Source organism: Lygodium microphyllum, chromosome 2, assembly GCF_053477565.2.
Source record: "Lygodium microphyllum isolate KBCC chromosome 2, Lygodium_microphyllum_v1.1.10, whole genome shotgun sequence".
Classification (NCBI taxonomy): Eukaryota; Viridiplantae; Streptophyta; class Polypodiopsida; order Schizaeales; family Lygodiaceae; genus Lygodium; species Lygodium microphyllum.
Genome location: NC_141136.1, coordinates 101574496 through 101598476, shown reverse-complemented (window position 1 = coordinate 101598476; position 23981 = coordinate 101574496). Strand labels below are relative to the sequence as shown.

At 44.1% G+C, this 23981-nt stretch overlaps 1 protein-coding gene across 2 annotated transcripts in view; it reads left to right on the top strand.

Moving 5' to 3' along the window:
• LOC148040101 (uncharacterized) overlaps positions 1 to 17609 on the top strand; it is a 176857-nt gene extending 159248 nt beyond the window's left edge. For both annotated transcript variants that reach the window (XM_087696621.1, XM_087696620.1), the window contains exons 12-17: positions 14820 to 14981; positions 15088 to 15216; positions 16110 to 16232; positions 16319 to 16507; positions 16777 to 16866; positions 17132 to 17609. In XM_087696621.1, the coding sequence (XP_087552747.1) occupies positions 14820 to 14981; positions 15088 to 15216; positions 16110 to 16232; positions 16319 to 16507; positions 16777 to 16866; positions 17132 to 17185 (747 nt within the window). In that variant the 3' untranslated portion in view covers positions 17186 to 17609. The remainder of the gene's footprint in view (positions 1 to 14819; positions 14982 to 15087; positions 15217 to 16109; positions 16233 to 16318; positions 16508 to 16776; positions 16867 to 17131) is intronic.
• Positions 17610 to 23981: the final 6372 nt, after the last annotated feature.

The window sequence follows — 23981 nt, the reverse complement described above, 5'->3', positions numbered from 1 at the left end:
AATCTACTGTAAGACCAGGTCCGTTCCCATGACTGCAACTACATGATCCCCATCCAGTAAAGAGTTAGCTTTACCCTCATTAGCATGGACATAATCAGACATAAGATGATTGGCAGTGGCCAGCATGAACTGAAGAGACCCATCAGTCTGTGAGCAAGAAACATGGACGTCTGGCTGAGGCTTTTTTTTTTTGGGGGGGGGGGGGGGGGGGGGGGGGGAGGGGGGAGTTGTTAAGACCAGTTCTTCAACCGACATCCTACAACATTTGCCCATCTCATCCCCATCCATCAATGGCCATGGGTCTTCAGCCGACATATCACTATCCGAACCCTCCAGATCTTTGTTATTCCCTTGACCTATATGCTGATCGAGGAAGGCCATGTCGATACCATTTGATTCCTGCAGATTCACTATAGCAGAACTAGATGCTGATCACAAACGTCTTTTTGAACCCTGACTAAGTAAGTCCAATCAGATGTGAGGTGACTCCCTGCATGAAAACTCTTTGTGAACAGTCTATTCTGCAGGCAGACTGTCACCTGTTGCAGATTGGCAAACCACAGGCCTGCTTGATCTCTCGCCTTCTCACTCTCTCTGTCGTTCAGTCAGATGCCACGGGAAGGAAGGAGGACAATGTACAAGTCGTCGAGTATATTCAGGGGTAGGTTGCATTTAGCAGGCAGGGCAGTTGTGACTCTCTGCAGGAATGAAAGGAGGAAGGAAGACTGCTCACGACCCTCCTGCCACAGCCCCAGCAAAACAGGGCACTGAAACAGTTAATGGTCAAGGCTTCTTTTGTATCTCACTGATGTTGAGACAATGGAGGATCACAGACCTGCGGCCAGTGCCGCAGAATGGGACACTCATGCGCACACCTGGTGAACAGAAGAATATGCAAATGCTCGCTCTCTCTCTCTCTCTTTTTTTTTCGTAAAAGGTAATTGTATTAATTACGAAAAAAAATACAAGATTACTTGATTACAAGATATATGACGACAATCCAAGCCATCATGTGAAGAGGTGCTAAGTACTACAAGTTACAATTTCATGGCAAGGATGCGGAGGAAATCGCCATATGCCAAGGACGGAAGTCCTCCGTAGAGAGCAAATCAGAACGATGGAGAAGAGCTAACTGCCAATACAAGAGGCCCTTAAGCCTCACAATATGCCGCTGAACATTATGGGCGGAATCAAACAGAAAAGCATTCCGAATGGTCCAGTTATGCCAACAGCCCCAGTATCGAAGAAAGTGATACATGAGCTTCATATGTGGCTATGCAGGAGTAGGGTATTTGGGCTGACCCAAAACCCAATCAAAGGGGCGCAGTGTGATACCAACCACCTCTCGCCAAACGGCCGACAAAAATAACCAGACTTTCTTAGCGACGGGGCAAGAAATAAATCGGTGGCGGGCGGATTCCATAGTAGTGGTGCAAAAGAAATAGGTGCCATTGGAGATTCGTCGCTTAGAAAGAGCCGAAGCAAGTGGAAGACCCCCAATCATCACTCTCCAAAGAAAGACTTTGTATTTAAAGGGTGTCTTGTTGACCCAGCCCTCCATCACAGTTGCCCTCCACCATGACCGGGATTTGCGCAATCCCCATAAAGCATTCGCTTTAGTAACTAGCCATTGATTATCTTTAATCAGAAGATGATACACTTGGTTGGCAGAAGCTTTGCTCAAATGCAGCCGGCCTTGTAGGTCCCAATCCTGCCAAGGATGATCCGAAGCAAGAGCAGGAAAGGGTTGTCTGCTCTGGATCACCGTCAATAGCTGTTCCCATAAAGGCCTATATCCACGAGGGATCCTGAAAAGCCGCCTAGCAGTACGAAACGATATAAGCACATTGCGACTGGCAAGGGTGGCATCCGCAACTGAAGACAAGCCCAAACGTGCCATTCGGTTGAATTGTGGTCTAAGCTCATGTTTACCTTCCCACGAGAGTAAACGCGAGACTGCCAGTAATTTCAATTGAAAAGAGTTAGTAGCCAAGCGATCCTCCGGTGGGTGCCATTGAGCCTTTTGAAGGACCTGTTTCCAGGAAGACACCAAATGAGTAAGCAGCGATGAAGAAGAACTGGAAAACCGCGAATCAGCATTCAGAACATGCCACCAAGAACTCCGGAGTTGGGTATTGCCATGCCGAAGCCCATGGCCCTCGAGGAAATACCAGGCGATAGCGACCCACGGATGATGATCATCCGAGCACATGGCGCGGAAAAGGGACCAACGAAGTGCCTGCATGTGAGTTTGGGCATCTAAAATAGCTCCGCCACCCATGCGTTTGGGGGTGCACACATGCGACCAGGAGATCCAGGAATTACCTGCATGCAATGAGTCCTTCTTCCATAGCATGAAGCGAATAGACTGAGTGAGAGCATTCAGAGTCGTAGGAGTCCAGGGCAACAATGGCAAGAAATATGTGAGCATTGGCAACATAATGATCTAGGCTACTTTGAGGCGAACATGAAAAGGCCAGGCCTGAGACTTCCAATACATAAACTTGGCCACCATTTTCTGAGAAATCCACTGCAAAAGCTGCTTTGGGGGAACATCAACACCCAAAGGGTATCCAAGATGCCTGACAATGGAACCTCGAGGAACAACCAGACCCTGCCAGTCCAAGGACTGCAAATTCAACTCCGTGCAGCTTAGAATGGCTGATTTGAGTGCATTGATACGAAGGCTTGACGCCTGGCCAAAGAGACCCCAAACATCCAATGCTTTTCGAAGGTTATCCTTGTCGGCACACAAGATCATAAAAGTATCATCCGCCAGGGATTGGCTAATGAAGTGTTGTCCTGTAGGAAGCGACAGTCCGGCCAACTGGGAGGAGGCGGCCATATGTGATAACATGGAAAGAACAGGATGTGTCGCAAGGGCAAAGAATAAAGGGCTCAAAGGGCACCCCTGTCGGACAGAACGGGCAAGGACAAATGGCTCAGTAACACCTCCGTTCAGCATGACTCTCGAAGATGCCGCAGCACTAATGGTGTAGATCAGACGAGACATCCGAGCACCAAAGCCCAAAGCAGACATAAGGTCAGCAACAAAAGACCAGTCCAGATAGTCAAAAGCCTTTTCCAGGTCCAATTGAATCAGTACCACCTCCTGATTAGAATGTCGGGCATAATCAATGGCCAATTGGGCATTCAAAACATTGTGTAGAATATTTCGGCCCTTAATGAAACCATACTGGAGAGGGTGCACAAGGGCAGGGAGATGCTTATGGAGCCGATTCCCCATTACTTTGGAAAAGATTTTGTACATTGAACCCATCAAAGAAATGGGGCGCCACTGTGTCAACTTAGATGGCGAAGGAACTTTTGGAAGCAGTTTAACAAGTCCTTGTTTCCATAAGGGAGGCATGATCCCCGTTTCCCACACCTGCTGAAACAAGGCCTGCAATGGTTTCACGAGTTGGGTAGCGAAAGCTTCAAAGAACTCATTGGTGAGACCATCCCAACCCGGACTTTTATCTTTGGGCAAGTGTAACAAGACATCCATAACCTCTGCTTCACCAATATCTGACTCCAGAGTAGCTTGCATGTCCTGCTGAAGCTGATTGCGGACCAGGTCATAAAAAACCGAACGGGCCTGAGTAATTTGGGCGGAAGGTGGAGAAGCGGAACCGAGAAGGTCACAGAAATAATTCCTGCACATATGCACAATAGTCTGTGGATCCAGGATAAGGTGGCCTTGTGCATCCTCGAGTCTGGTCATATTCTCTCGAGCAGGAGAGGCATGGAGAGCTCGAAAGAACTTATGGGTCTGACATGCACTATCTTGCAAAGTCTCTGTCAGATGTTGCAATTTGGCCTGCTGATACGATTTTAACTGGAATTCTTTAATAAGATCGGCCACCCGCATGGCCAGTGCAAGCAGAAATGCATCATCCGGAGTGTCCATCAGCAGGGAGCGAACCAAAACCAGCAGGTCCTGCGGTGCCTGTCGACGGCGCCGACAAAGAGAGGCATGATGGATCCGCTGCACATTAGAGAGCAATCTTTCAAATGACGCAATGCCCTGAGAGGAAAAGTCCAAGAAGAATCTGTCAAGCAATTGCTGCATATAGCCCTGGAAAATTGTATGCTTTAAGTAGGACGAGTTGAAACGCAAAGGGAGTCTCTCCAGAAATTGCTTGAAGGGGGCAATGGGTTGTGCAAGCAACTCGAACTGCAGAGGGAAATGGTCCGATAAGACATATTGCTGCAACACTTTTATTTCGAGCATCTCAGGCAGAAAATCATCATTCTGCATGATATATATACGGTCCAACCACGACCATGTTGTGGCATACTGGGCCGAATGGAAAGTAAAGCCTGGAGAAGACGGGTGTAGCCAAGACCAAAGATCTTGCTTAAGAACAGCAAGAGCCAACTCTTGCCACATACGACTTTCCGGCGCATCCATGACCGAGTGTTCCGATGTAGACTGGGAAGAATCAACACACATATTGAAATCCCCCATGAAGAAGCCCCGTCTGCCAAGCGACAAGGAAGTCTGCAAAGTCTGCCAAAGCTCCCGGCGAGATAACGAATCATTCGGAGCATAGAGGCCAAGTAACCATAGGATTTCCCCTTCGAATAAGATTTCAATCACCAAAAAGCGGCCATGAACATCATTTTTAATAAGAACAGGCTGATATTTGGCATGTACAATCATGAGCACACCCGAGTAATGCATGGCTTGTGTTCCTGCATAGAACAAACGAAAGCCATGGCAATCCACAACTTTACTGGCATCACCGTGACTCTTGTGCTCAACAACGCACAGGACATCCCACTGATTCTCATACAATGCAGCCCACATGGCATGTTGCTTGTGGCGAGAACAAATTCCTCGCACATTCCACGTGGCTATTTTCATGTGTCTACAAAACACAATCAGGTACGAGGCACAGCTTGCCTCGATTTGACTTTGTCGGCGAGAATGTCCAGGACTCCCTCATCCAAGAAATCCACCAACACCACAAAAGAGTTTTGAGGACCAGATTTGGAAGTAGACGGCATATCTGCTTGCTTGGGGTTGGAACGTGGGTAACGACGGTCCCACGGAGTAATGACGTTGCCTCTGGTATCAAAAGCCAGCTGGGCAGGTGGACCCTTTAGACGATCCGAATACATTTTCCTGGCGGGCTGATGACGGGAAGCTGAAGAAACCATAACAGGAGCAGAGCGCTCGGAAGACATCATTTCCTTCCTGCGCATATAGGTTCGCATGGAATCTTGTGAGGTAGGAGGCACAGTACTCTCCATGCCAGCACCAATCCTGTTGCCTTTTTTGGGACGAACTTCAACCCAATCAGTGGCACGGGAATCCAGACTCGAAACCTGTTGTTTGCCTTTGGTCCGAACTTGGGGCGGGTGGATAGTATCCAACGACGGAGCATCACACACCATATCTTCTATGGGCGGAGCAACATGACCCGCATCTGAAACGTGTTGTTGCTCCGGGCTTTCAGCCATAAAGTGCCCCAACTGTCCACAGGAAAAGAAATGGCCTGCAAAATTGGCCCATTTCAAACGAAAGTGTAACGGATGCATACCAAAGCAATTGAGGCGTAGCCACGCAGGCCGTTTCCTTGCAGTATCCCATAACATGCACAAGCGGTTGCGATTCACAGCCCTGAGACTAGGAGGGACCAGAACCGTGCCCACAGCAGCCATAGCATCCTTCAATAGCGGCCAATAAACAGCCGGACAATTTTCCACTTTTACCCACACAGGGCATTCACGTTGCAGGAGGCGCTGGAAATCTGCCATCGGGCGCCAAGGAACCACATGAACCAACCGACGATCAAAAAACAAAGGCAGTTTAGATAAAAGAGCAGCACAGTGCATCTCTGTTTTCAAGAGGACCTCAAAAAAACCTCGGGATCCAACCAAAATCTCTTCAACACATTCCCCTTGTAGCAGACTCTGCAGCCATTGGCGAATACGGGAAAGCAACGAGATGCGACCAGTGAAGAAGAGTATCACCGCGCGATCATAAAATACCGAAAAGGAGCGTAGGACAGTTTTTGGGTCAACGGTAGCTTCCAGAACATCGTCTGGAGCAGAGTCAGAGAAGGCTTCCTGATTATGTTGAACATATTCACCAAGCAGAGTGTTGGCAAATTCCAACAGATGCTCCCAGTCCACCTCCTGAGAGTCCACAGAATCCGAAGCAACTTGCGCATAAGAACGATCCGGAATAACACCTATCTCTTCCGGGGTATGCTTGGTACGTTTACCCGCAGGCTGGATGTCAGGACCCGGGGGCAATTCTTCAGGGCACGGAACCATATCCTCCAGTTCCTCAGCATTAGAGTCCTGGCCAAGTGCTGCCACCGTTTGGTCGATGAAATCCAGATCCAAACCAGCCATCGTGTACGACGAGCTGATCTCGAAGAAGGACTGACCGACAGTGCAGATCAGTGTCAGCTGCGTTAGAAAGCTGCACCCCCCTATAAGTTGGTTGCGCACACGGTGGAGGACGACCCGCAGGACGTCACACGGACAGGTTGCAGGCGGTAAAAGTCTGGGACGACCACCACGGTGGCTGACAGGCGAGGGCAGCGTCTCTCTTTCTCTCGCTCTCTCTCTCGCGCCTTCTCAGGCAAAACAGGACAGGCACTGGAGAAGCGGCTTCAGGCGTAGCCTATCCCAATATCGCGAGTGACAGGGCACAACCCTGACAGTGCACGTGCAAGCGGACGAACCACAGGGGGGGCAGAGGACGGCAGGGCTGGAGAGGCGACGAACGAAGGCAGGGGCGGCGACTGTCAACAGGGCCCAGGTTCGACTGCAGGACGGGCGAGGCAGCAACGGCGCAGGGCAGGGGTCGGGCGCGGGCAGAAACCCTGACGCGCAGGGCCAGACGGGCGCAGGAGAGCTAGACAGGTGCAGGGCCAGACTGGCGCAGGAGGGCCAGACGGGCACGCAGGGCCAGACGGGCGCAAGAGGAAGCAGAGGGCGGAACGTGACAGGTCAGACGACCTTCTGCAGGGCGGCAGAAACAGGCGGGGCCATCGCTCTCTCTTTTTTTTTTCATAAAAGGTAATTGTATTAATTACGAAAAAAATACAAGATTACTTGATTACAAGATACATGACGACAATGCAAGTCATCATGCAAAGAGGTGCCAAGTACTACAAGTTACAATTTTATGGCAAGGATGCGGAGGAAATTGCCATATGCCAAGGACGGAAGTCCTCCGTAGAGAGCAATTTAGAACGATGGAGAAGAGCTAACTGCCAATACAAGAGGCCCTTAAGCCTCACAATATGCCGCTGAACATTATGGGCGGAGTCAAACAAAAAAGCATTCCGAATGGTCCAGTTATGCCAACCGCCCCAGTATCGAAGAAAGTGATACATGAGCTTCATATGTGGCTGTGCGGGAGTAGGGTATTTGGGCTGGCCCAAAACCCAATCAAAGGGGCGCAGTGTGATACCAACCACCCCTCACCAATTGGCCGACAAAAATAACCAGACTTTCTTAGCGATGGGGCAGGAAATAAATCGGTGGCGGGCGGATTCCATTGTAGTGGTGCAAAAGAAACAGGTGCCATTGGAGATTCGTCGCTTGGAAAGAGCCGAAGCAAGCGAAGACCCCCAATTATCACTCTCCAAAGAAAGACTTTGTATTTAAAGGGTGTCTTGTTGACCCAGCCCTCCATCACAGTGACCCTCCACCACGAGCGGGATTTACGCAATCCCCATAAAGCATTCGCTTTAGTAACTAGCCATGATTATCTTTAATCAGGAGATGATACACTTGATTAGAAGAAGCTTTGCTCAAAGGCAGCCGGCCTTGTAGGTCCCAATCCTGCCAGGGATGATCCAAAGCAAGAGCAGGAAAGGGTTGTCTGCTCTGGAGCACCATCACGAGCTGTTCCCATAAAGGCCTATATCCACGAGGGATCCGGAAAATCCTCCTAGCAGTACGAAACGAGATAAGCACATTGCGACTGGCAAGGGTGGCATCCGCAACTGAAGACAAGCCCAAACGTGCCATCCGGTTGAATTGTGGTCTAAGCTCATGTTTGCCTTCCCACGAAAGTAGACGCGAGACTACCAGTAATTCCAATTGAAAAGAGTTAGTAGCCAGGCGATCCTCCTTTGGGTGCCATTGAGCCTTTCGAAGGACGTGTTTCCAGGAACACACCAAATGAGTAAGCAGCAATGAAGAAGAACTGGAAAACCGCGAATCCACATTAAGAACGTGCCACCAAGAACTCCGGAGTCGGGTATTGCCATGCCGAAGCCCATGACCCTCAAGGAAAGAACGGACGATAGCGACCCACGGATGATGATCATCCGAGCACATGGCGCGGAAAAGGGACCAACGGAGTGCCTGCATGTGAGTTTGGGCATCTAAAATAGCTCCGCCACCCATGCTTTTGGGGGTGCACGCATGCGACCATGAGATCCAGGAAATACCTGCATGCAATGAGTCCTTCTTCCAGAGCATGAATCGAATAGACTGAGTGACAGCATTCAGAGTCGTAGGAGTCCAGGGCAACAAAGGCAAGAAATATGTGATCATTGGCAACATAATTATCTGGGCTACTTTGAGGCGAACATGAAAAGGCCAGGCCTGAGACTTCCAGTACATAAACTTGGCCACCATCTTCTGAGAAATCCACTGCAGAAGCTGCTTTGGGGGAACATCAACACCCAATGGGTATCCAAGATACCTGACAATGGAACCTCGAGGAACAACCAGACCCTGCCAGTCCAAGGACTGCTAATCCGACTCCATGCAGCTTAGAATGGTTGATTTGAGCAGATTGATACGAAGGCCTGACGCCTGGCCAAAGAGACCCCAAACATCCAATGCTTTTCGAAGGTTATCCTTGTCCGCACGCAAAATCATAAAAGTATCATCCGCCAGGGATTGGCTAATGAAATGTTGTCCTGTAGGAAGCGACAGTCCGGCCAACTGGGAAGAGGCGGCCATATGTGATAACATGGAAAGAACTGGATGTGTCGCAAGGGCAAAGAATAAAGGGCTCAAAGGGCACCCCTGTCGGACAGAATGGGCAAGGACAAATGGCTCAATAACACCTCCGTTCAGCATGACTCGCGAAGACGCCGCAGCACTAATGATGTAGATCAGACGAGACATCCGAGCACCAAAGCCCATAGCGGACATAAGGTCAGCAACAAAAGACCAGTCCAGATAGTCAAAAGCCTTTTCCAGGTCCAGTTGAATCAACACCACCTCCTGATTAGAATGCCGGGCATAATCAATGGCCAATTGGGCATTCAAGACATTGTGTAGAATATTTCGGCCCTTAATGAAACCGTACTGGAGAGGGTGCACAAGGGCAGGGAGATGCTTATGGAGCCGATTCGCCATTACTTTGGAAAAGATTTTGTACATAGAACCCATCAAAGAAATGGGGCGCCAGTGTGTCAACTTAGATGGCGAAGGAACTTTTGGAAGCAGTTTAATAAGTCCTTGTTTCCTTGAGGGAGGCATAATCCCCGTTTCCCACACCTGCTGAAACAGAGCCTGCAATGGTTTCGCGAGTTGGGTAGCGAAAGCTTCAAAGAACTCATTGGTGAGACCATCTCAACCCGGACTTTTATCTTTGGGCAAGTGTAACAAGACATCCATAACCTCTGCTTCACCAATATCTGACTCCAGAGTAGCTTGCATGTCCTGCGGTAGCTGATTGCAGACCAGGTCATAAAAGACCGAACGAGCGTGAGTAATTTGGGCTGAAGGCGGAGAAGCGGAACCGAGAAGGTCACGGAAATAATTTCTGCACGTATGCACAATAGTCTGTGGATCCAGGATAAGGTGGCCTTGTGCATCCTCGAGTCTGGTCAAATTCTCTCGAGCAGGAGAGGCATGGAGAGCTCGAAAGAACTTATGGGTCTGACATGGACTATCTTGCAAAGTCTCTATTAGATGTTGCAATTTGGCCTGCTGATACGATTTTAACTGAAATTCTTTAACAAGATCGGCCACCCGCAGGGCCAGTGCAAGCAGAAATGCATCATCCGGAGTGTCCATCAGCAGGGAGCGAACCAAAAGCAGTAGGTCCTCCGCTGCCTGTCGACGGCGCCGACAAAGAGAGGCATGATAGATCCCATATTGCCGTGCAACCCGCTGCACATTAGAGAGCAATCGGTCAAATGACGCAATGCCCTGAGAAGAAAAGTCCAAGGAGAATCTGTCAAGCAATTGATGCATATAGCCCTGAAAAATTGTATGCTTTAAGTAGGAGGAGTTGAAACGCAAAGGGAGTCTCTCCAGAAATTGCTTGAAGGGGGCAATGGGTTGTGCAAGCAACTCGAACTGCAGAGGGAAATGGTCCGATAAGACATATTGCTGCAACACTTTTATTTCGAGCATCTCAGGCAGAAAATCATCATTCTGCATGATATATATGCAGTCCAACCGCGACCATGTTGTGGCATACTGGGCCGAATGGAAAGTAAAGCCTGGAGAAGACGGGTGTAGCCAAGACCAAAGATCTTGCTTAAGAACAGCAAGAGCCAAGTCGTGCCACATACGACTTTCCGGCACATCCATGACCGAGTGCTCCGATGTAGACTGGGAAGAATCAACACACATATTGAAATCCCCCATGAAGAAGCCGCGTCTGCCAAGTGACAAGGAAGTCTGCAAAGTCTGCCAAAGCTCCCGGCGAGATAACGAATCATTCGGAGCATAGAGGCCAAGTAACCATAGGATTTCCCCTTCGAATAAGATTTCAACCACCAAAAAGCGGCCATGAACATCATTTTTAATAAGAACAGGCTGATATTTGGCATATACAATCATGAGCACACCCGAATAATGCATGGCCTGTGTTCCTGCATAGAACAAACGAAAGCCATGGCAATCCACAACTTTACCGGCGTCACTGTGACTCTTGTGCTCAACAGCACACAAGACATCCCACTGATTCTCATACAATGCAGTCCACATGGCATGTTGCTTGTGACGAGAACAAATTCCTCGCACATTCCACGTGGCTATTTTCATGTGTATACAAAACACAATCAGGTACGAGGCACAGCTTGCCTCGATTTGACTTTGTCGGCGAGAATGTCCAGGACTCCCTCATCCAAGAAATCTGCCAACACCGCAAAAGAGTTCTGAGGACCAGATTTGGAAGTTGACGGCATATCAGCTGGCTTGGGGTTGGAACGTGGGTAACGACGGTCCCACGGAGTAATGGCGTTGCCTCTGGTATCAAAAGCCAGCTGTGCAGATGGACCCTTGAGACGATCCGAATACATTTTCCTGGCGGGCTGATGACGGGGAGCTGAAGAAACCATAGCAGGAGCAAAGCGCTCGGACGACATCATTTCCTTCCTGTGCATATATGTTCGCATGGAATCGTGTGAGGTAGTAGGCCCAGTACTCTCCATGCCAGCACCAATCTTGTTGCCTTTTTTGGCACGTACTTCAACCCAATCAGTAGCACGGGAATCCAGACCCGAAACCTGTTGTTTACCTTTGGCCAGAACTTGGGGCGGGTGGGTAGGATCCAGCGACGGAGCATCACACACCATATCTTCCATGAGCGGAGCAACATGAGCTGCATCTGAAACGTGTTGTTGCTCCGGGCATTCAGCCATAAAGTGCCCCAACTGTCCACAGGAAAAGCAATGGCCAACAAAATTGCCCCATTTCAAACGAAAGTGTAACGGATGCATGCCAGAGCAATTTAGGCGTAACCATGCAGGCCGTTTCCGTGCAGTATCCCATAACATGCACAAGCGGTTGCGATTCACAGCCCTGAGACTGGGAGGGACCAGAACCGTGCCCACAGCGGCCATAGCATCCTTTAATAGCGGCCAATAAACAACCGGACAATTTTCCACTTCTACCCACACAGGGCATTCACGTTGCAGGAGGCGCTGGAAATCTGCCATCAGGCGCCATGGAACCACATGAACCAACCGACGATCAAAAAACAAAGGCAGCTTAGATAGAAGAGCAGCACGGTGCGTCTCTGTTTTCAAGAGGACCTCAAAAAAACCCCGGGATCCAACAAAAATCTCTTCAACACATTCCCCTTGTAGCAGACTCTGCAGCCATTGGCGAATATGGGAAAGCAGCGGGATGTGACCAGTGAAGAAGAGTATCACCGCGCGATCATAAAATACCGAAAAGGAGCGTAGGACAGTTTTTGGCTCGACGGTAGCTTCCAGAACATCATCTGGAGCAGAGGCAGAGAAGGCTTCCTAGTTATGTTGAACATATTCACCAAGCAGAGTGTTGGCAAATTCCAACAGATGCTCCCAGTCCACCTCTTGAGAGTCCACCAGATCCGAAGCAACCTGCGCATAGGAACGATCCGGAGTAACGCCTATTTCTTCCGGGGTGTGCTTGGTACGTTTGCCTGCAGGCTGGATGTCAGGACCCGGGGGCAATTCTTCAGTGCACGGAACCATATCCTCGGGTTCCTCAGCATCAGAGTCCGGGCCAAGTGCTGCCACCGTTTGGTCTAGGAAATCCAGATCCAAACCAGCCATCGTGTATGACGAACCGATCTCACAGAAGGACTGACCGACACTCTCTCTCTCTCTCTCTCTCTCTCTCTCTCTCTCTCTCTCTGTGTACAGAGCAGAGGGCACGCGATCCCGGACGCTGCCTCTCTGACGAAGGTCAGGTTTAGGGTTTCACAGGAGCTGTGCGCCTCTGCACGAAAGGAGGAGCACACGCAGGCGGCGCCTCGAACCGCGGCAGAGGTGAAGTTGACAGGGCGGCTGCAGACGATTCCGCGAGACAGGCAGGAGAAAAAACACGGCGGATCCGCTGACTCTCGGCGTCAGGGGTAGGTTACCGTGGATAGGGCGGCAGAAACAGGGCGTCTGGACAGCTCCGGGAGCAGGCGCAACAGTCAGCAACAGGCGTCGATGCAGCCCTCAACGATGGTGGACAAACGCGACGACTGGGCTGGCGCGAACGGGGGGTGACGTCTGGCAGGGCGTCAGGCGGCGACGACGCAGACGAGGACAACAGCCCGGCGCGCCAGATCATGCGATGGCAGGGCGGCACGACGCAGGAGCACCATCGCAACCCTCCTCTCTCTCATGTAGACCGCCATCACTCTCTCTCTCTCTCTCTCTCTCTCTCTCTCTCTCTCTCTCTACACACACACACACACACAATGCAACAAACCAACCAGTTCTTTTTTAAATTGGATAGTAGTAGAGAAGGAAATTTATCTTTTTTTGATGGTTGATGAGCAGTATATCGGTGTGGCTTTCTTGATGAGCCTAAAGTCAAAGAAGAGAAATAGAAATGCTTCAAAAAGAGGTGCTGAACGTGAATTTATAGGTTTATTGTTCTGAAAATAGCACTAAGAGAACAGGGACATTTAATGATGTAGAGGTGCAAGCTGAAAAGGGAGATGGTTGTGTCCAGCTTTGGGACTATCCTCGACTGCTGTATACAAATACAGCAAAGAAACTTGGTGTGGAATGATAGTGGAAGCGCTCTGTTCTAGACAAAAAGTAGTCTTAAGTGCAAAGATGGTTGTCTTCTCCATAAGGCTTTTCTTCCTCGGCTGAAAAGTGTCAGAGATAGTAAACAGTTTCTAGTTCAAGAACATTATCCAAATCTCCTAAAGATTAGGGGACCCCAAATAGGTATCATATGAAAGCCCTTTGGTGCATAATATAAAAACAATTTGATCTCACATGAAAACTATTTAAACTAATTAAGTATGCAGGTCTTATAAAATGTTAAGTTCTTTTTCATCAAGTTGTGAAATAGCTTTTGATCATGGGAGGATAAAGTCTTGGACAAGCTTCCATGGAGTGGTGTTGGCCAGTCTAGTGAGCCTTGGACAAGCTGTCGTATTTTGATGTGGAATGATGGTAATTGGATGTCCTCTAGGAGTAAAGTTGGATGGTCTCAACATTGCAAAGCCATCAAGTAGGCCTTTTGAAAGCGACCTGTACAAGGTGACTAAGGAGGGCATCCTCTTTCTGAGGGCTAGTTGCCCATGGCGGCCCAATAGTTGGCACTTGGCTAACAGAGATTCAAAAGGACAAGGTTTGTTAGAGATGCCCAAGGCTTTACTTGGCGACACTGAAACACTGTCTTTGGGCATGTAAGGAGGCTCAAGTGGTTTGGAGAGGGAGTTGCAAGCACAGTCGCTGATGTCTATGCATTTGATGAGTGAGTATTTATATGTCTGCTCAGAGTCAAGAACTTGCGGTGAGAAGTTGAGAAGAACAAGCTGTGACTGCCATTGTAACCAAGAAGAAAGACTTTTAGATGAGATATAAAGACAAAAAGAGAGAAATGGAAACACAATTTTTTACTGCTTTAATGCTTGCTGATGGGCTCATTATAGATGTCAATGATAACTACGGGGGGTAGGACTTAGGTCCCCCCTACTTCACTGTTGACCTTGTCTCTCTTGATTAAGAGTCTCCATGAATGTCATCCAATAGTCAAGTCTTCACATGTTGACACCATTTCTTGGGGAAAAGTTGGTGAAATGAAGTTTTGAGAATCTGCAGAGCTTTTCACATTAAAGGTTGGTGAATGAAAGTTTGGAAAATCTGCAGAGCTTTTCACATCAAAAGTTGGTGAATGAAAGTTTTGAAAATCTGCAGAGCTATCATATTGCTGTTCCGATTTTTCTTCGTTACATTTCACAAATTCTTCTTTGTTTCGCTGTTCTTCTATGTTTTGCTTTCAGAATATATTGTGGATCCAGGCTTATAAGTTTTATTGAGAGTGTGTGTTTCAGTAGTAATTTCAATGTATACTGGGTAAACTTGTGACATCAGATTCAGAGGATGCAACTGCCTTTTAGGCATTTATTCCAATTTAAATGGGAAATGCAGGATGCATTAGGTGTTATATTGAGGGACAGTAATGCAAGGAGCAAACCATGTGGAGTATTTGGCTCATTTGGATGGAGTGGAGAGGCTGTGGATGAGATAGAATGCCGTCTTAAAGATGCTGGATTTTCACTTTCTTTTCCAACAATTCGCTGCAAGTTTAAGGTGAGATTGTGAAACTTCTAACTGAATAGGGTATTACAATAATGTCAAAATCAGGTTTACTGAATCGAATTTATGTCTCTTACTATCATCTAATGTATCTGAACAGCCTACAGAGTCAATGCTACAAATATGTGAAGAAAGTGGTACAGATCTGGCTCAAGCTGTGAAGCGCTTGAAGTTGAAAGAGAGAAGCAAAACATCTCCTCAGTTTGTGGCTGCATCAAATGTTGAACAGGTGCCACTTTGACTTCTCTGCATTAACAAGTTAAGCCGTTGGGATTGATAGGTCAATGCTAGTTTACAGTTTCTGCTGTAACTGATGGTGTTTTACTGAACGTGTGCTGAAAGCTTAAGTTGAACACCACGAGAACATTAAACTAGGGCTGTGAAGTTCTGCCTGCTCTTCTTTATTCCAGTGCTTCACAACTAAGTCTTTTCTGACACTGTTGAAATCGGATATCCTCTTTTACTTGCACACTGGGCACTAATTTGTTGGCTTGCTAGTGATCTGGCACCAAGTAAACATAGACAATGATAACTCCTATTAGTAAAATTGACCCCAGTAATTATGGACTGGCACAGAGTATTATGGCTTGGCACTAGTCCAGTGATTGAGATTGTTAGCCACATAAGCTCCCTAATGTTTTTAATATGGCAGCTATTGATTGAATAATGCAAAGAATCCATGTGAATAACAGGGGAGCTGGATTGGACAAGCATCCTCCTGATCTCACCAAGGAGAACCAAACTCAAACCTCATAATTATGAGCCCCAGACTCAATCACTAGGCTCAATTGCTTGCCAAAATTTGTGTTTTGATCTTGGAATATTTCATGTTCTGGCTGTTTGCTTTCAATTGTGCTTGTGTTTTGCGATTTCAATGCCCTAGCTCTCACATTGTCTGGAACCCTTCTCAAGTCCCAATACAGCAAGCATGTCACAACCATATATGGACATTCTTGTGACTCGTCAATCCTTGTATAAACTGTCAGCTGCAGCTAGAGAGCTCCTTTTGCATTTACTATAGGCACTAGCCTCATCTAATCATATAATTCCTGAGATTGTGCACATACTTGAATTTGTGATTCGCTGGTGTACCTTGTGGCGCTTATAAAATTTTACTTGCAGGCTGTTGGCAGAGTGGTTGGGTCGCTGTGTGTGGTCTCAGCAAAGGAAGGTGATGCAGAGAGCGCAATGCTGGCATCTTGGGTCAGCCAAGCCAGCTTTGTACCACCAGGGTTGACAATCGCTGTGAGTAAAACATAAAGTTTAGACAGTGTCAAGATGTGTTGAGATTCACATGTATGGATCTTGATGATGCAATGCCATTCAAGCAGGTAGCAAAAGACAGAGCTGTGGAGAGCCTCCTTTTACCAGGTGGTAGATTTGTTCTGAATGTGCTCGGCCAGGGGAAAGTTGCTCCAGTCACTAAGCAGCTTCTTAAGCCATTCAACCCAGGGGAGCCTCGCTTTGAGGGGCTAGAGACCAAGGTGGCAAGCAATGGTTGCCGCATTCTGCTAGATGCTGTAAGGAGTATTAATCATCCCATCTCACGCAGTTCATCATCTTTTTCTTTTGGGGGAAATAAAATTCTATTAGCAACACCTCGGAGGGAATCCCCCTGAGGTGAAACACTAAGTACAAGGAACTTTGTAAAGAGTATGTAAGTATATCACAAACACGATGGTTGGGTGAACAATCAATTTGATGGCAATCCGAGGGGCCATACGGGGAAAAAAGTAATTTTTTTTCTTGGAACTGACAAATTTGTTGTTTTGATTGAATTATGAACCAGATCTCGTGGATGGAGTGCACAGTGAAGAGTCGGTTGGAAACTGGAGATCACTGGGTAATCTATGCTACCGTGGAGGATGGTCAACTACAGGTGCTCCAGCATTGTGATTTATTTTAGCTTTAATTAAGCCAAACCGTCCAGTTGAGTCAGATTCCTTTGTGTTTGTCTCTATTTCTCATCTTGCTCGATTGTGTCAGATCAATTTCTTGTCAGATGTCTGCATTCTTGTCTCTGTTTCTCAGCCTGCTCAAATTGTGCCGTATCAGTTCCTTGTTATTGCAGGAGGGGACTCTTCACAGTTTTGGAATGAGCCTATTTTTCCAACCTCAACTTGTGGGCTGTTTCTGATTGGCAGGATGATAAAGCTCTCTCTGCAATTCACTATCGAAAGACGGGTGCGCGCTATTGAGTCTCTGGTCAGTGCCAATATGGATTTCTGTGCAGCATGCTGCATGGTTGAGCAAGCGCATGATTGTATAATATGGATTTGGGTGAATGGCCGCCCGAGATCCGCCAGACAACGTTGCTGCTTTACTAAAGCTTTTTGGTAAAAGGGCTGGAAATATGCACTGCAATACAGCATCCGATTAGATCATATTGCTGTGATGTGATGTGATGAAAGATCACGGACTTGATCGAAGACTCCCCATACAAGGGAACACAGTTCTTGCTCCTGCTCATAAGAGTGGCAAATCTAATCATGTGGCAACCTCTTATGCCTTAAATAAATAACATTGTAGAGCCATGCGTGTGGGCTTGTAAATTCCTACGAATAAAAATACTTTTAAGCTCTTATTCATTTCAATAATAAGGCTGAATATCAATCTGTCATGTATGTTGATTTTAAATTGCTATGAGAAATGTACCTCTCTTTAATGTGCCATCGTCGAGCAATCGTGCTTTATCACATTTGTCAAGTTAAAAAGATGGCATAGGAAGCTCATGTCACCAACTTGATTGTGCACAATATCAATAAACTAGACTACATGCATCTATGCAACATGACTCTAAAGAACAAGGTTGCCAATCTAGTTTCAGGAAAATTTGAAAACTAAATGCTTCTATTCACACAATGAAGCAAAAAACCACAAGAAAGACAAGCATAAACCATTGGGCTTCTCAAAACGAGTGCTAATAGTTGAAAGTGGACATTGGAATGTTCCATGGCATGCACGCACTTCCATGAAATTTACATGTGCTAACAAACAAAAGCAAAAACAATCATTGCTAGTACTAACATTTCATGAGGCTCTCCCTCCCCTCAACTATTGTCATGTGGAGAATTATCGTAAAGCAAACAAACAATAACTGCAAAACCCTAGAAACAAAAAATCTTCTTGATTATCCTTAATACATGTTGGAATTGAAACTCTTTGTATACCTCAAGAGTCAATGTTTATGCAAGTTGAGCCATTTGCTAAACAAGCATTTAGGGTGATAAAATGAACACACCTTGGAGTTTATTAATTAGTATGATAGGTGTCTTGGTTACCTTTTGTTTTTGAGTGAGATTACATACTCAAATAAAGTTATATGTTGTCATAGAGCTTTGTATTAATTTTAGATCCTTGTAATGACTTATATTTATTGATATTATTAAGTTTAAAACAAAAAGTAATGTTTCCACATACATCTCTCTCTCTCTCTCTCTCTCTCTCTCTCTCTCTCTCTCTCTCTCTCTCTCTCTCTCGCATATGTAAGGGTTTTGCATGCAAAGACATATTGAGCATTTTTCAACCTAGAGGTGAGGACTAGATCTGAAGATCTAGCCCTAATAGTGAGATCACCTTGATAATCTTGGCATCACCCCCAAGCCAAATCAAGAGTTGAATCTATGGGAGGAATCATGAAGCAAGGAAAGCATCAAGCAACTTTGGAGTTGAGGTATGGAAGATAAAGGTGAAGTATCAAGACAATCTATTTTAAGAAAACTAAGTTATGGATTGGAAGTGAACTCACCTCAACATTGCTCGATCTAATGAAATTACCAAGATGAAGATAGCTTGAAAGCATGGAAACTTGATAGTTTATCAAGGTGGCAAAGTCATCCAACAAGATTTCTAAAACCCCAAGCACTAACTTATTTTTGGGTCATGATGTCTGTTGTAACTTTAGTAGTTGGTTATCTTTTGTGTTAATGGCACCTTGGCTTTTTTTTTTATACCCATGACATTCAAGAGTGGATTGTCATTGACAGCTATGATGTACACCACACCTTTGAGGTGTTTAAAAGGGTGTTACCAATCACGACATCTTAGGCCTCCACCTAGACGACGACACCTTCATAGGCGGATATAGGTGATTAATGAAATGTACCATCACACATGTTTGTAACTCATGGTCTCATAGGTTATTTTGGCCTTTTGCAGATATTAATATATCATTCTCTCTCTCTCTCTCTCTCTCTCTCTCCACATCTAAGAAAAAACCTCTCCATAAACCTTATGAATGTTTAGGAGGAATTAGGGTTGTTGAGGCAAGTACATCTTTCAAGTTACATTTACACCATGGTTCAGGAGGAATTGGGGTTGTTGAGGGAAGTACATCTTTCAACTTACATTTACACCATGGTTTCTTTTTTATCATAGATATGGGTTGCATGCCCATAACCATTATCTTTACTATTTTCAAACTTAAATACATATATTTATCTCTTTTATATACCTTTACATAGAAAAAGAACATGATTTTTGGTTTTATTTTTATAGTTGTAGTTGCATTATTATTCTTATTACTCTCCTTGAATGGTCGTCTCTTGAGTGAATGGATTATGCAATCTATTTTTCCTATATTAGGTGAATCACTATCATAATATTTTTGCTAGAAATTTTTCTCCTGAGTGTTAATGACAATGTATATAGGTCAAGTTGATCTCATTTGTTAAGCATTGCTCTCATACATAATGACAATGTACATCCATGTACTTTGTGTATGGAAGGCTAGGTTCCACACAATTGCTTAAGCAATATACTATGCATAAGTTAAGCACTCTAACTAGTATACATAAGTGGCAAGAAATTCTTGATCAATGTTCAAGTTAGTAACAAGCTATGTAAGTCATCTCACACTTGGCTTTTGAGCTAGAAGTAAGCATAGTAGATTATTGTATGCTCAAGTAAGACTTACTTAAAGCACCAAGGAAAAAAGCAAAGCTTACTATAGTGGACACTTTGCATGACAACTTGCCTAGTTAAAATGACTTAACAACATGCAATAGATCATCACCATATGGATCAAATGAAGCACAAACTTGTGGTCTTTATAAGTGGCAAAAGATTTATTTACATTTCACAATGCTTTGAATTTTGATTGTGCATAGAAACTCACACATGAAATATTGGATTTAGGGTTGCATGAATATACATAGCTTGAAGATGAAGCTTAGGAGTACACAACAAAAATGTATTAAGAAGTATTAATGTAAAAGATTTATAAGAGTAAGTTTTCCCTAGAGTGAATGGACCTCAACGGTCCTAAGTGTGTTCACATGCATCATTATGAAAATATTGTAGGCAAGTCTCCAATGGGAGTGATTATGTGAACAAGAGTTGTCAGTCTCATGAGCATGATCTATCCACAAAGGCATGTAAGCTAAAATCATGATAAAAAGCTTTGAACTTCTCATGATACGAAGGATTTGTTAAAATATCTACAACTTGTCATGTGTTGGCACACAGACTAAGCTCACCTCTTTTGCAAAGAGTCTCTTATTGACATAATGATAATTGACATAATGATAATGCACATCCATGTGCTTAGTGTGAGCATGAAACACTAGGTTTCATATAAATGTCAACGCACTACAACTATCAATGAAGATACTGGTGGCAAGAACCAAGGTGGAACCAAGTAATGTCTTCATCACACAACTTAAACTAATTGCCTAAAATAATAATGTAATAAGCCTAAATCTGACATGTCAAAAGCCAAGTTCAAATCAACCTTAAAATCAAGAATATGTGACTAATTAGGACTACTATAAGTATTATGTCATCAACATAAACCAACGATTAGAGGGACATCATTATCATGTCTTAGCAATATGAGACTCATTAGGACTAGTGTAAGTAGTATGTTGACAACATAAACCAACGATTAGATGTACATCAATCTCATGTCTGACATATTGTTTTCTTAGTTGGACTAATTTGAAAACCATTTGTAGCCAAGTATGCATGGATTCTTGTACCAAGTCCAAGGTTACTTGCTTTAGATTGTATGATGTTTTCTTTAAACTCTATACCCTTTGCATTGATAACCTTTTTGAGAAAAACCATGAGACTAAAGTGTGTATACTTTCACATGCAAACCACCATTCAATTATGAGTTCTTAATACACAAATGCCATAAATTGTAGTCATACATCAAATGGGAGAAAAGGTCTTGTCAAAGCTAATGCCCTCCTATTGAGCATAATCCTTTGCACCAAGTCTTAGGCTTATATTGATCAATACTCCAATCTTCAACTTGTATCCACTTATAATACTAATTGCCTTTTTGCTAGGAGACAAGTCACACTAGAATCAAGTGTCATTTATGGCACTAACATTGTACTCAAATTGCATAGCAATTATCCAATTTTATGAATTTTGTGTATCTTCAAAATATACAAGCTCATCTTCATCACACATGCAAAAAACAAGTAAATAATAATCTAATACATAAAACACATTTTGGGAGCAAAACAAGTAAGACTAGACAAAAATCCATCCAATTTATTGTCAAGTAATGTCTGTGTCACACATTTTAGCATAGTCTTACATCCATCAATCTCTACTCCCTCATTAACAGTTGCATTATTTGCATTCACATCAGAAAGAGGTTGATCTGTGGACTCGTTGAAACTACATAAGTTGACAAATTGGCACAAAAAAGAGGCAACAAAGTATCATATATGTCTTGTGAGTGTTCATCTCTATGCTTTTTACATAAAAGTAAAGGTTCCATAGCATCTTAAAGAATAAAGAAAATATCACAAGTGAGCAAAATACGCTTAGTGTGTGGATGATATAACCTATAATGTTTGCTTTCAAATTTGTGAATAATAAAGGTACATTTCGCAAGCTTATTGTCCAATTTTTTGTAGTATGCCACATGTACTAATGCGTAGGCCATGGTAACCAAACTAACATAAGTGAGCAACATTTGACTTTTTGCTATGCCAACCCTAGAGTGACAAGCTGCAATGCTTTGGTGGGACTCTTGTGCATGGCAACAATGAAACATGTTTTAGTCTCTATGAAATGCGAAACACATTGCACTAATAAAATGTTTTAGTGTGCAGCATTTTACTTACCCATTTTCTTCCCAAAAAAAAAACAATTTCTATTAAAATATGTTGAACATGTATCATTCTATGATTTCATGTGGGATTTCACATAGGACCTACCCAAGGGTGCAATATTTTACAGTGAATTTTAATATTTCAATGGTGAAACATTTCAAGGATAAAAAGTTTTGCAATTAGTTTTCTCTTATTTAGTACATAGTCTCAAGTCAAAAGTCATGTGTCAATGCTTGACTTTGGATCATACATCATGCTCAAAGACAATGTTCACATCAAATTGGGATTCTACAAGCAACATGAACTAACAAAATTCAAATGTCTAAAACATCCAATCTCAAAGTTTTGCATTTGAAACATCCATGATTTTGCAACTGCACATACCATATATTTCATATATTTTCCGTAACTGTTGGGTGTGTAACCCATAATCTAGAAAACTAGATGCAAACAATTGCATCACCATATAAGAGGCCATGAAGAGTACGTCTATCGTCCACAAATTTGACAATCAATCCAATCTTACCAAATATAGAAATTAACATGAAAGTATTGTCATAAGTAGTAATCAACCAATTTTTCAGCTTCTTTAACATGATAAAAGGATTTATTAGCACAGATGATAGTGTAGACTTAGGGATAAAACTCAAGAGAAGCAAACAAACTATATTCGAAAGTAATGTACTCAATGGCACCACTACCAAAGTACCACACATCTGAATCCACAATTAGACATGTAAGAATCGTATAATAAAGGGTCATAAGTGTTTTCCATGCTAAATGTACATAACACAAAATATATTGAGAGTATAATTGTAGAAGCTTTATGAGACTAAGCTTGCCCTAGAATGAATGTGCATATATGCAAAGTAGGAGAAAGAGAACCTCCTAGTGATCAAAATATGTGCTCGATGGTTCCAAGTGTATTCATATACATCACTACCAAAGATATGATAATATGATAATTTACAATCAAGATCATGTAGTTCTTAACTCCCCAAAAATTCATCAATTCTTGAATAGTAATGTTTTGTGTCATTGATCATGGTTATCATTGATCAATATTCCTCAATATTTCCTTCCTTTAAATTGATTTGGTTGTTGTGATTTGATGAGAATCTCTTTCCCATGGTGCAATGAACTTCCTATGCTCTATTTTTTGGACAACTTCTTTACATGTTTTTTTTCTTGTACTTAATAAATGCTATATGACAAAAGTTACTAGTATATTATCCTTCATGAATTTAGGCCCATTTTGGGGTTTCTAGAAGAGGGCCTAAGTTTTTTTTTATCCATGTCCTTTTCATGACTAAATACCATGTTTTCTAGCAATTAAGATGGGGCTTTTAAGGGCAATTTGTACTATATAATAAAACATTATCCAACGTACAAATATGAACTACAATGGTTTCAAATACCCAACCTAGGCATGTTAGCCTTCACATAAGTGTGCTTCCATATATATTTAAAATATGGAGTCAAATCATCAAAAGAGTGGTTAATCTCACACTATCGTATGTATGGAATGTATCCATCTAATGTGGTAATGTGGATGTACTAATATCTTTCTTAGTAATGAACCGTCAACAATCTTAGCTAAATCATCTTATATGTTTCTTGAATTATTAACAATGTGAGAAATAAGTAAAAATGTATCAGCTTTTGTTTTTTAATCCACATTTTTTAAGTTCTTAGGGAGCCTTTTATAACATGATAATATTTCCATCTTGATTGTATATGCCAATTCTCTTTGTTGGGGGTAAAGGTGCCTCTTCCTATGCCACCCATGTATTCAATACACTTACAATACTACAGTCCCCAAATCTTGAATCTCTCTCTCTTGCGCTCTTGCTCCATCCTCCATAGCTCGCACCTCCCTTACCTTCTTGCTTGTGCTCCCACTCTCAAACTTCTCCCTTCA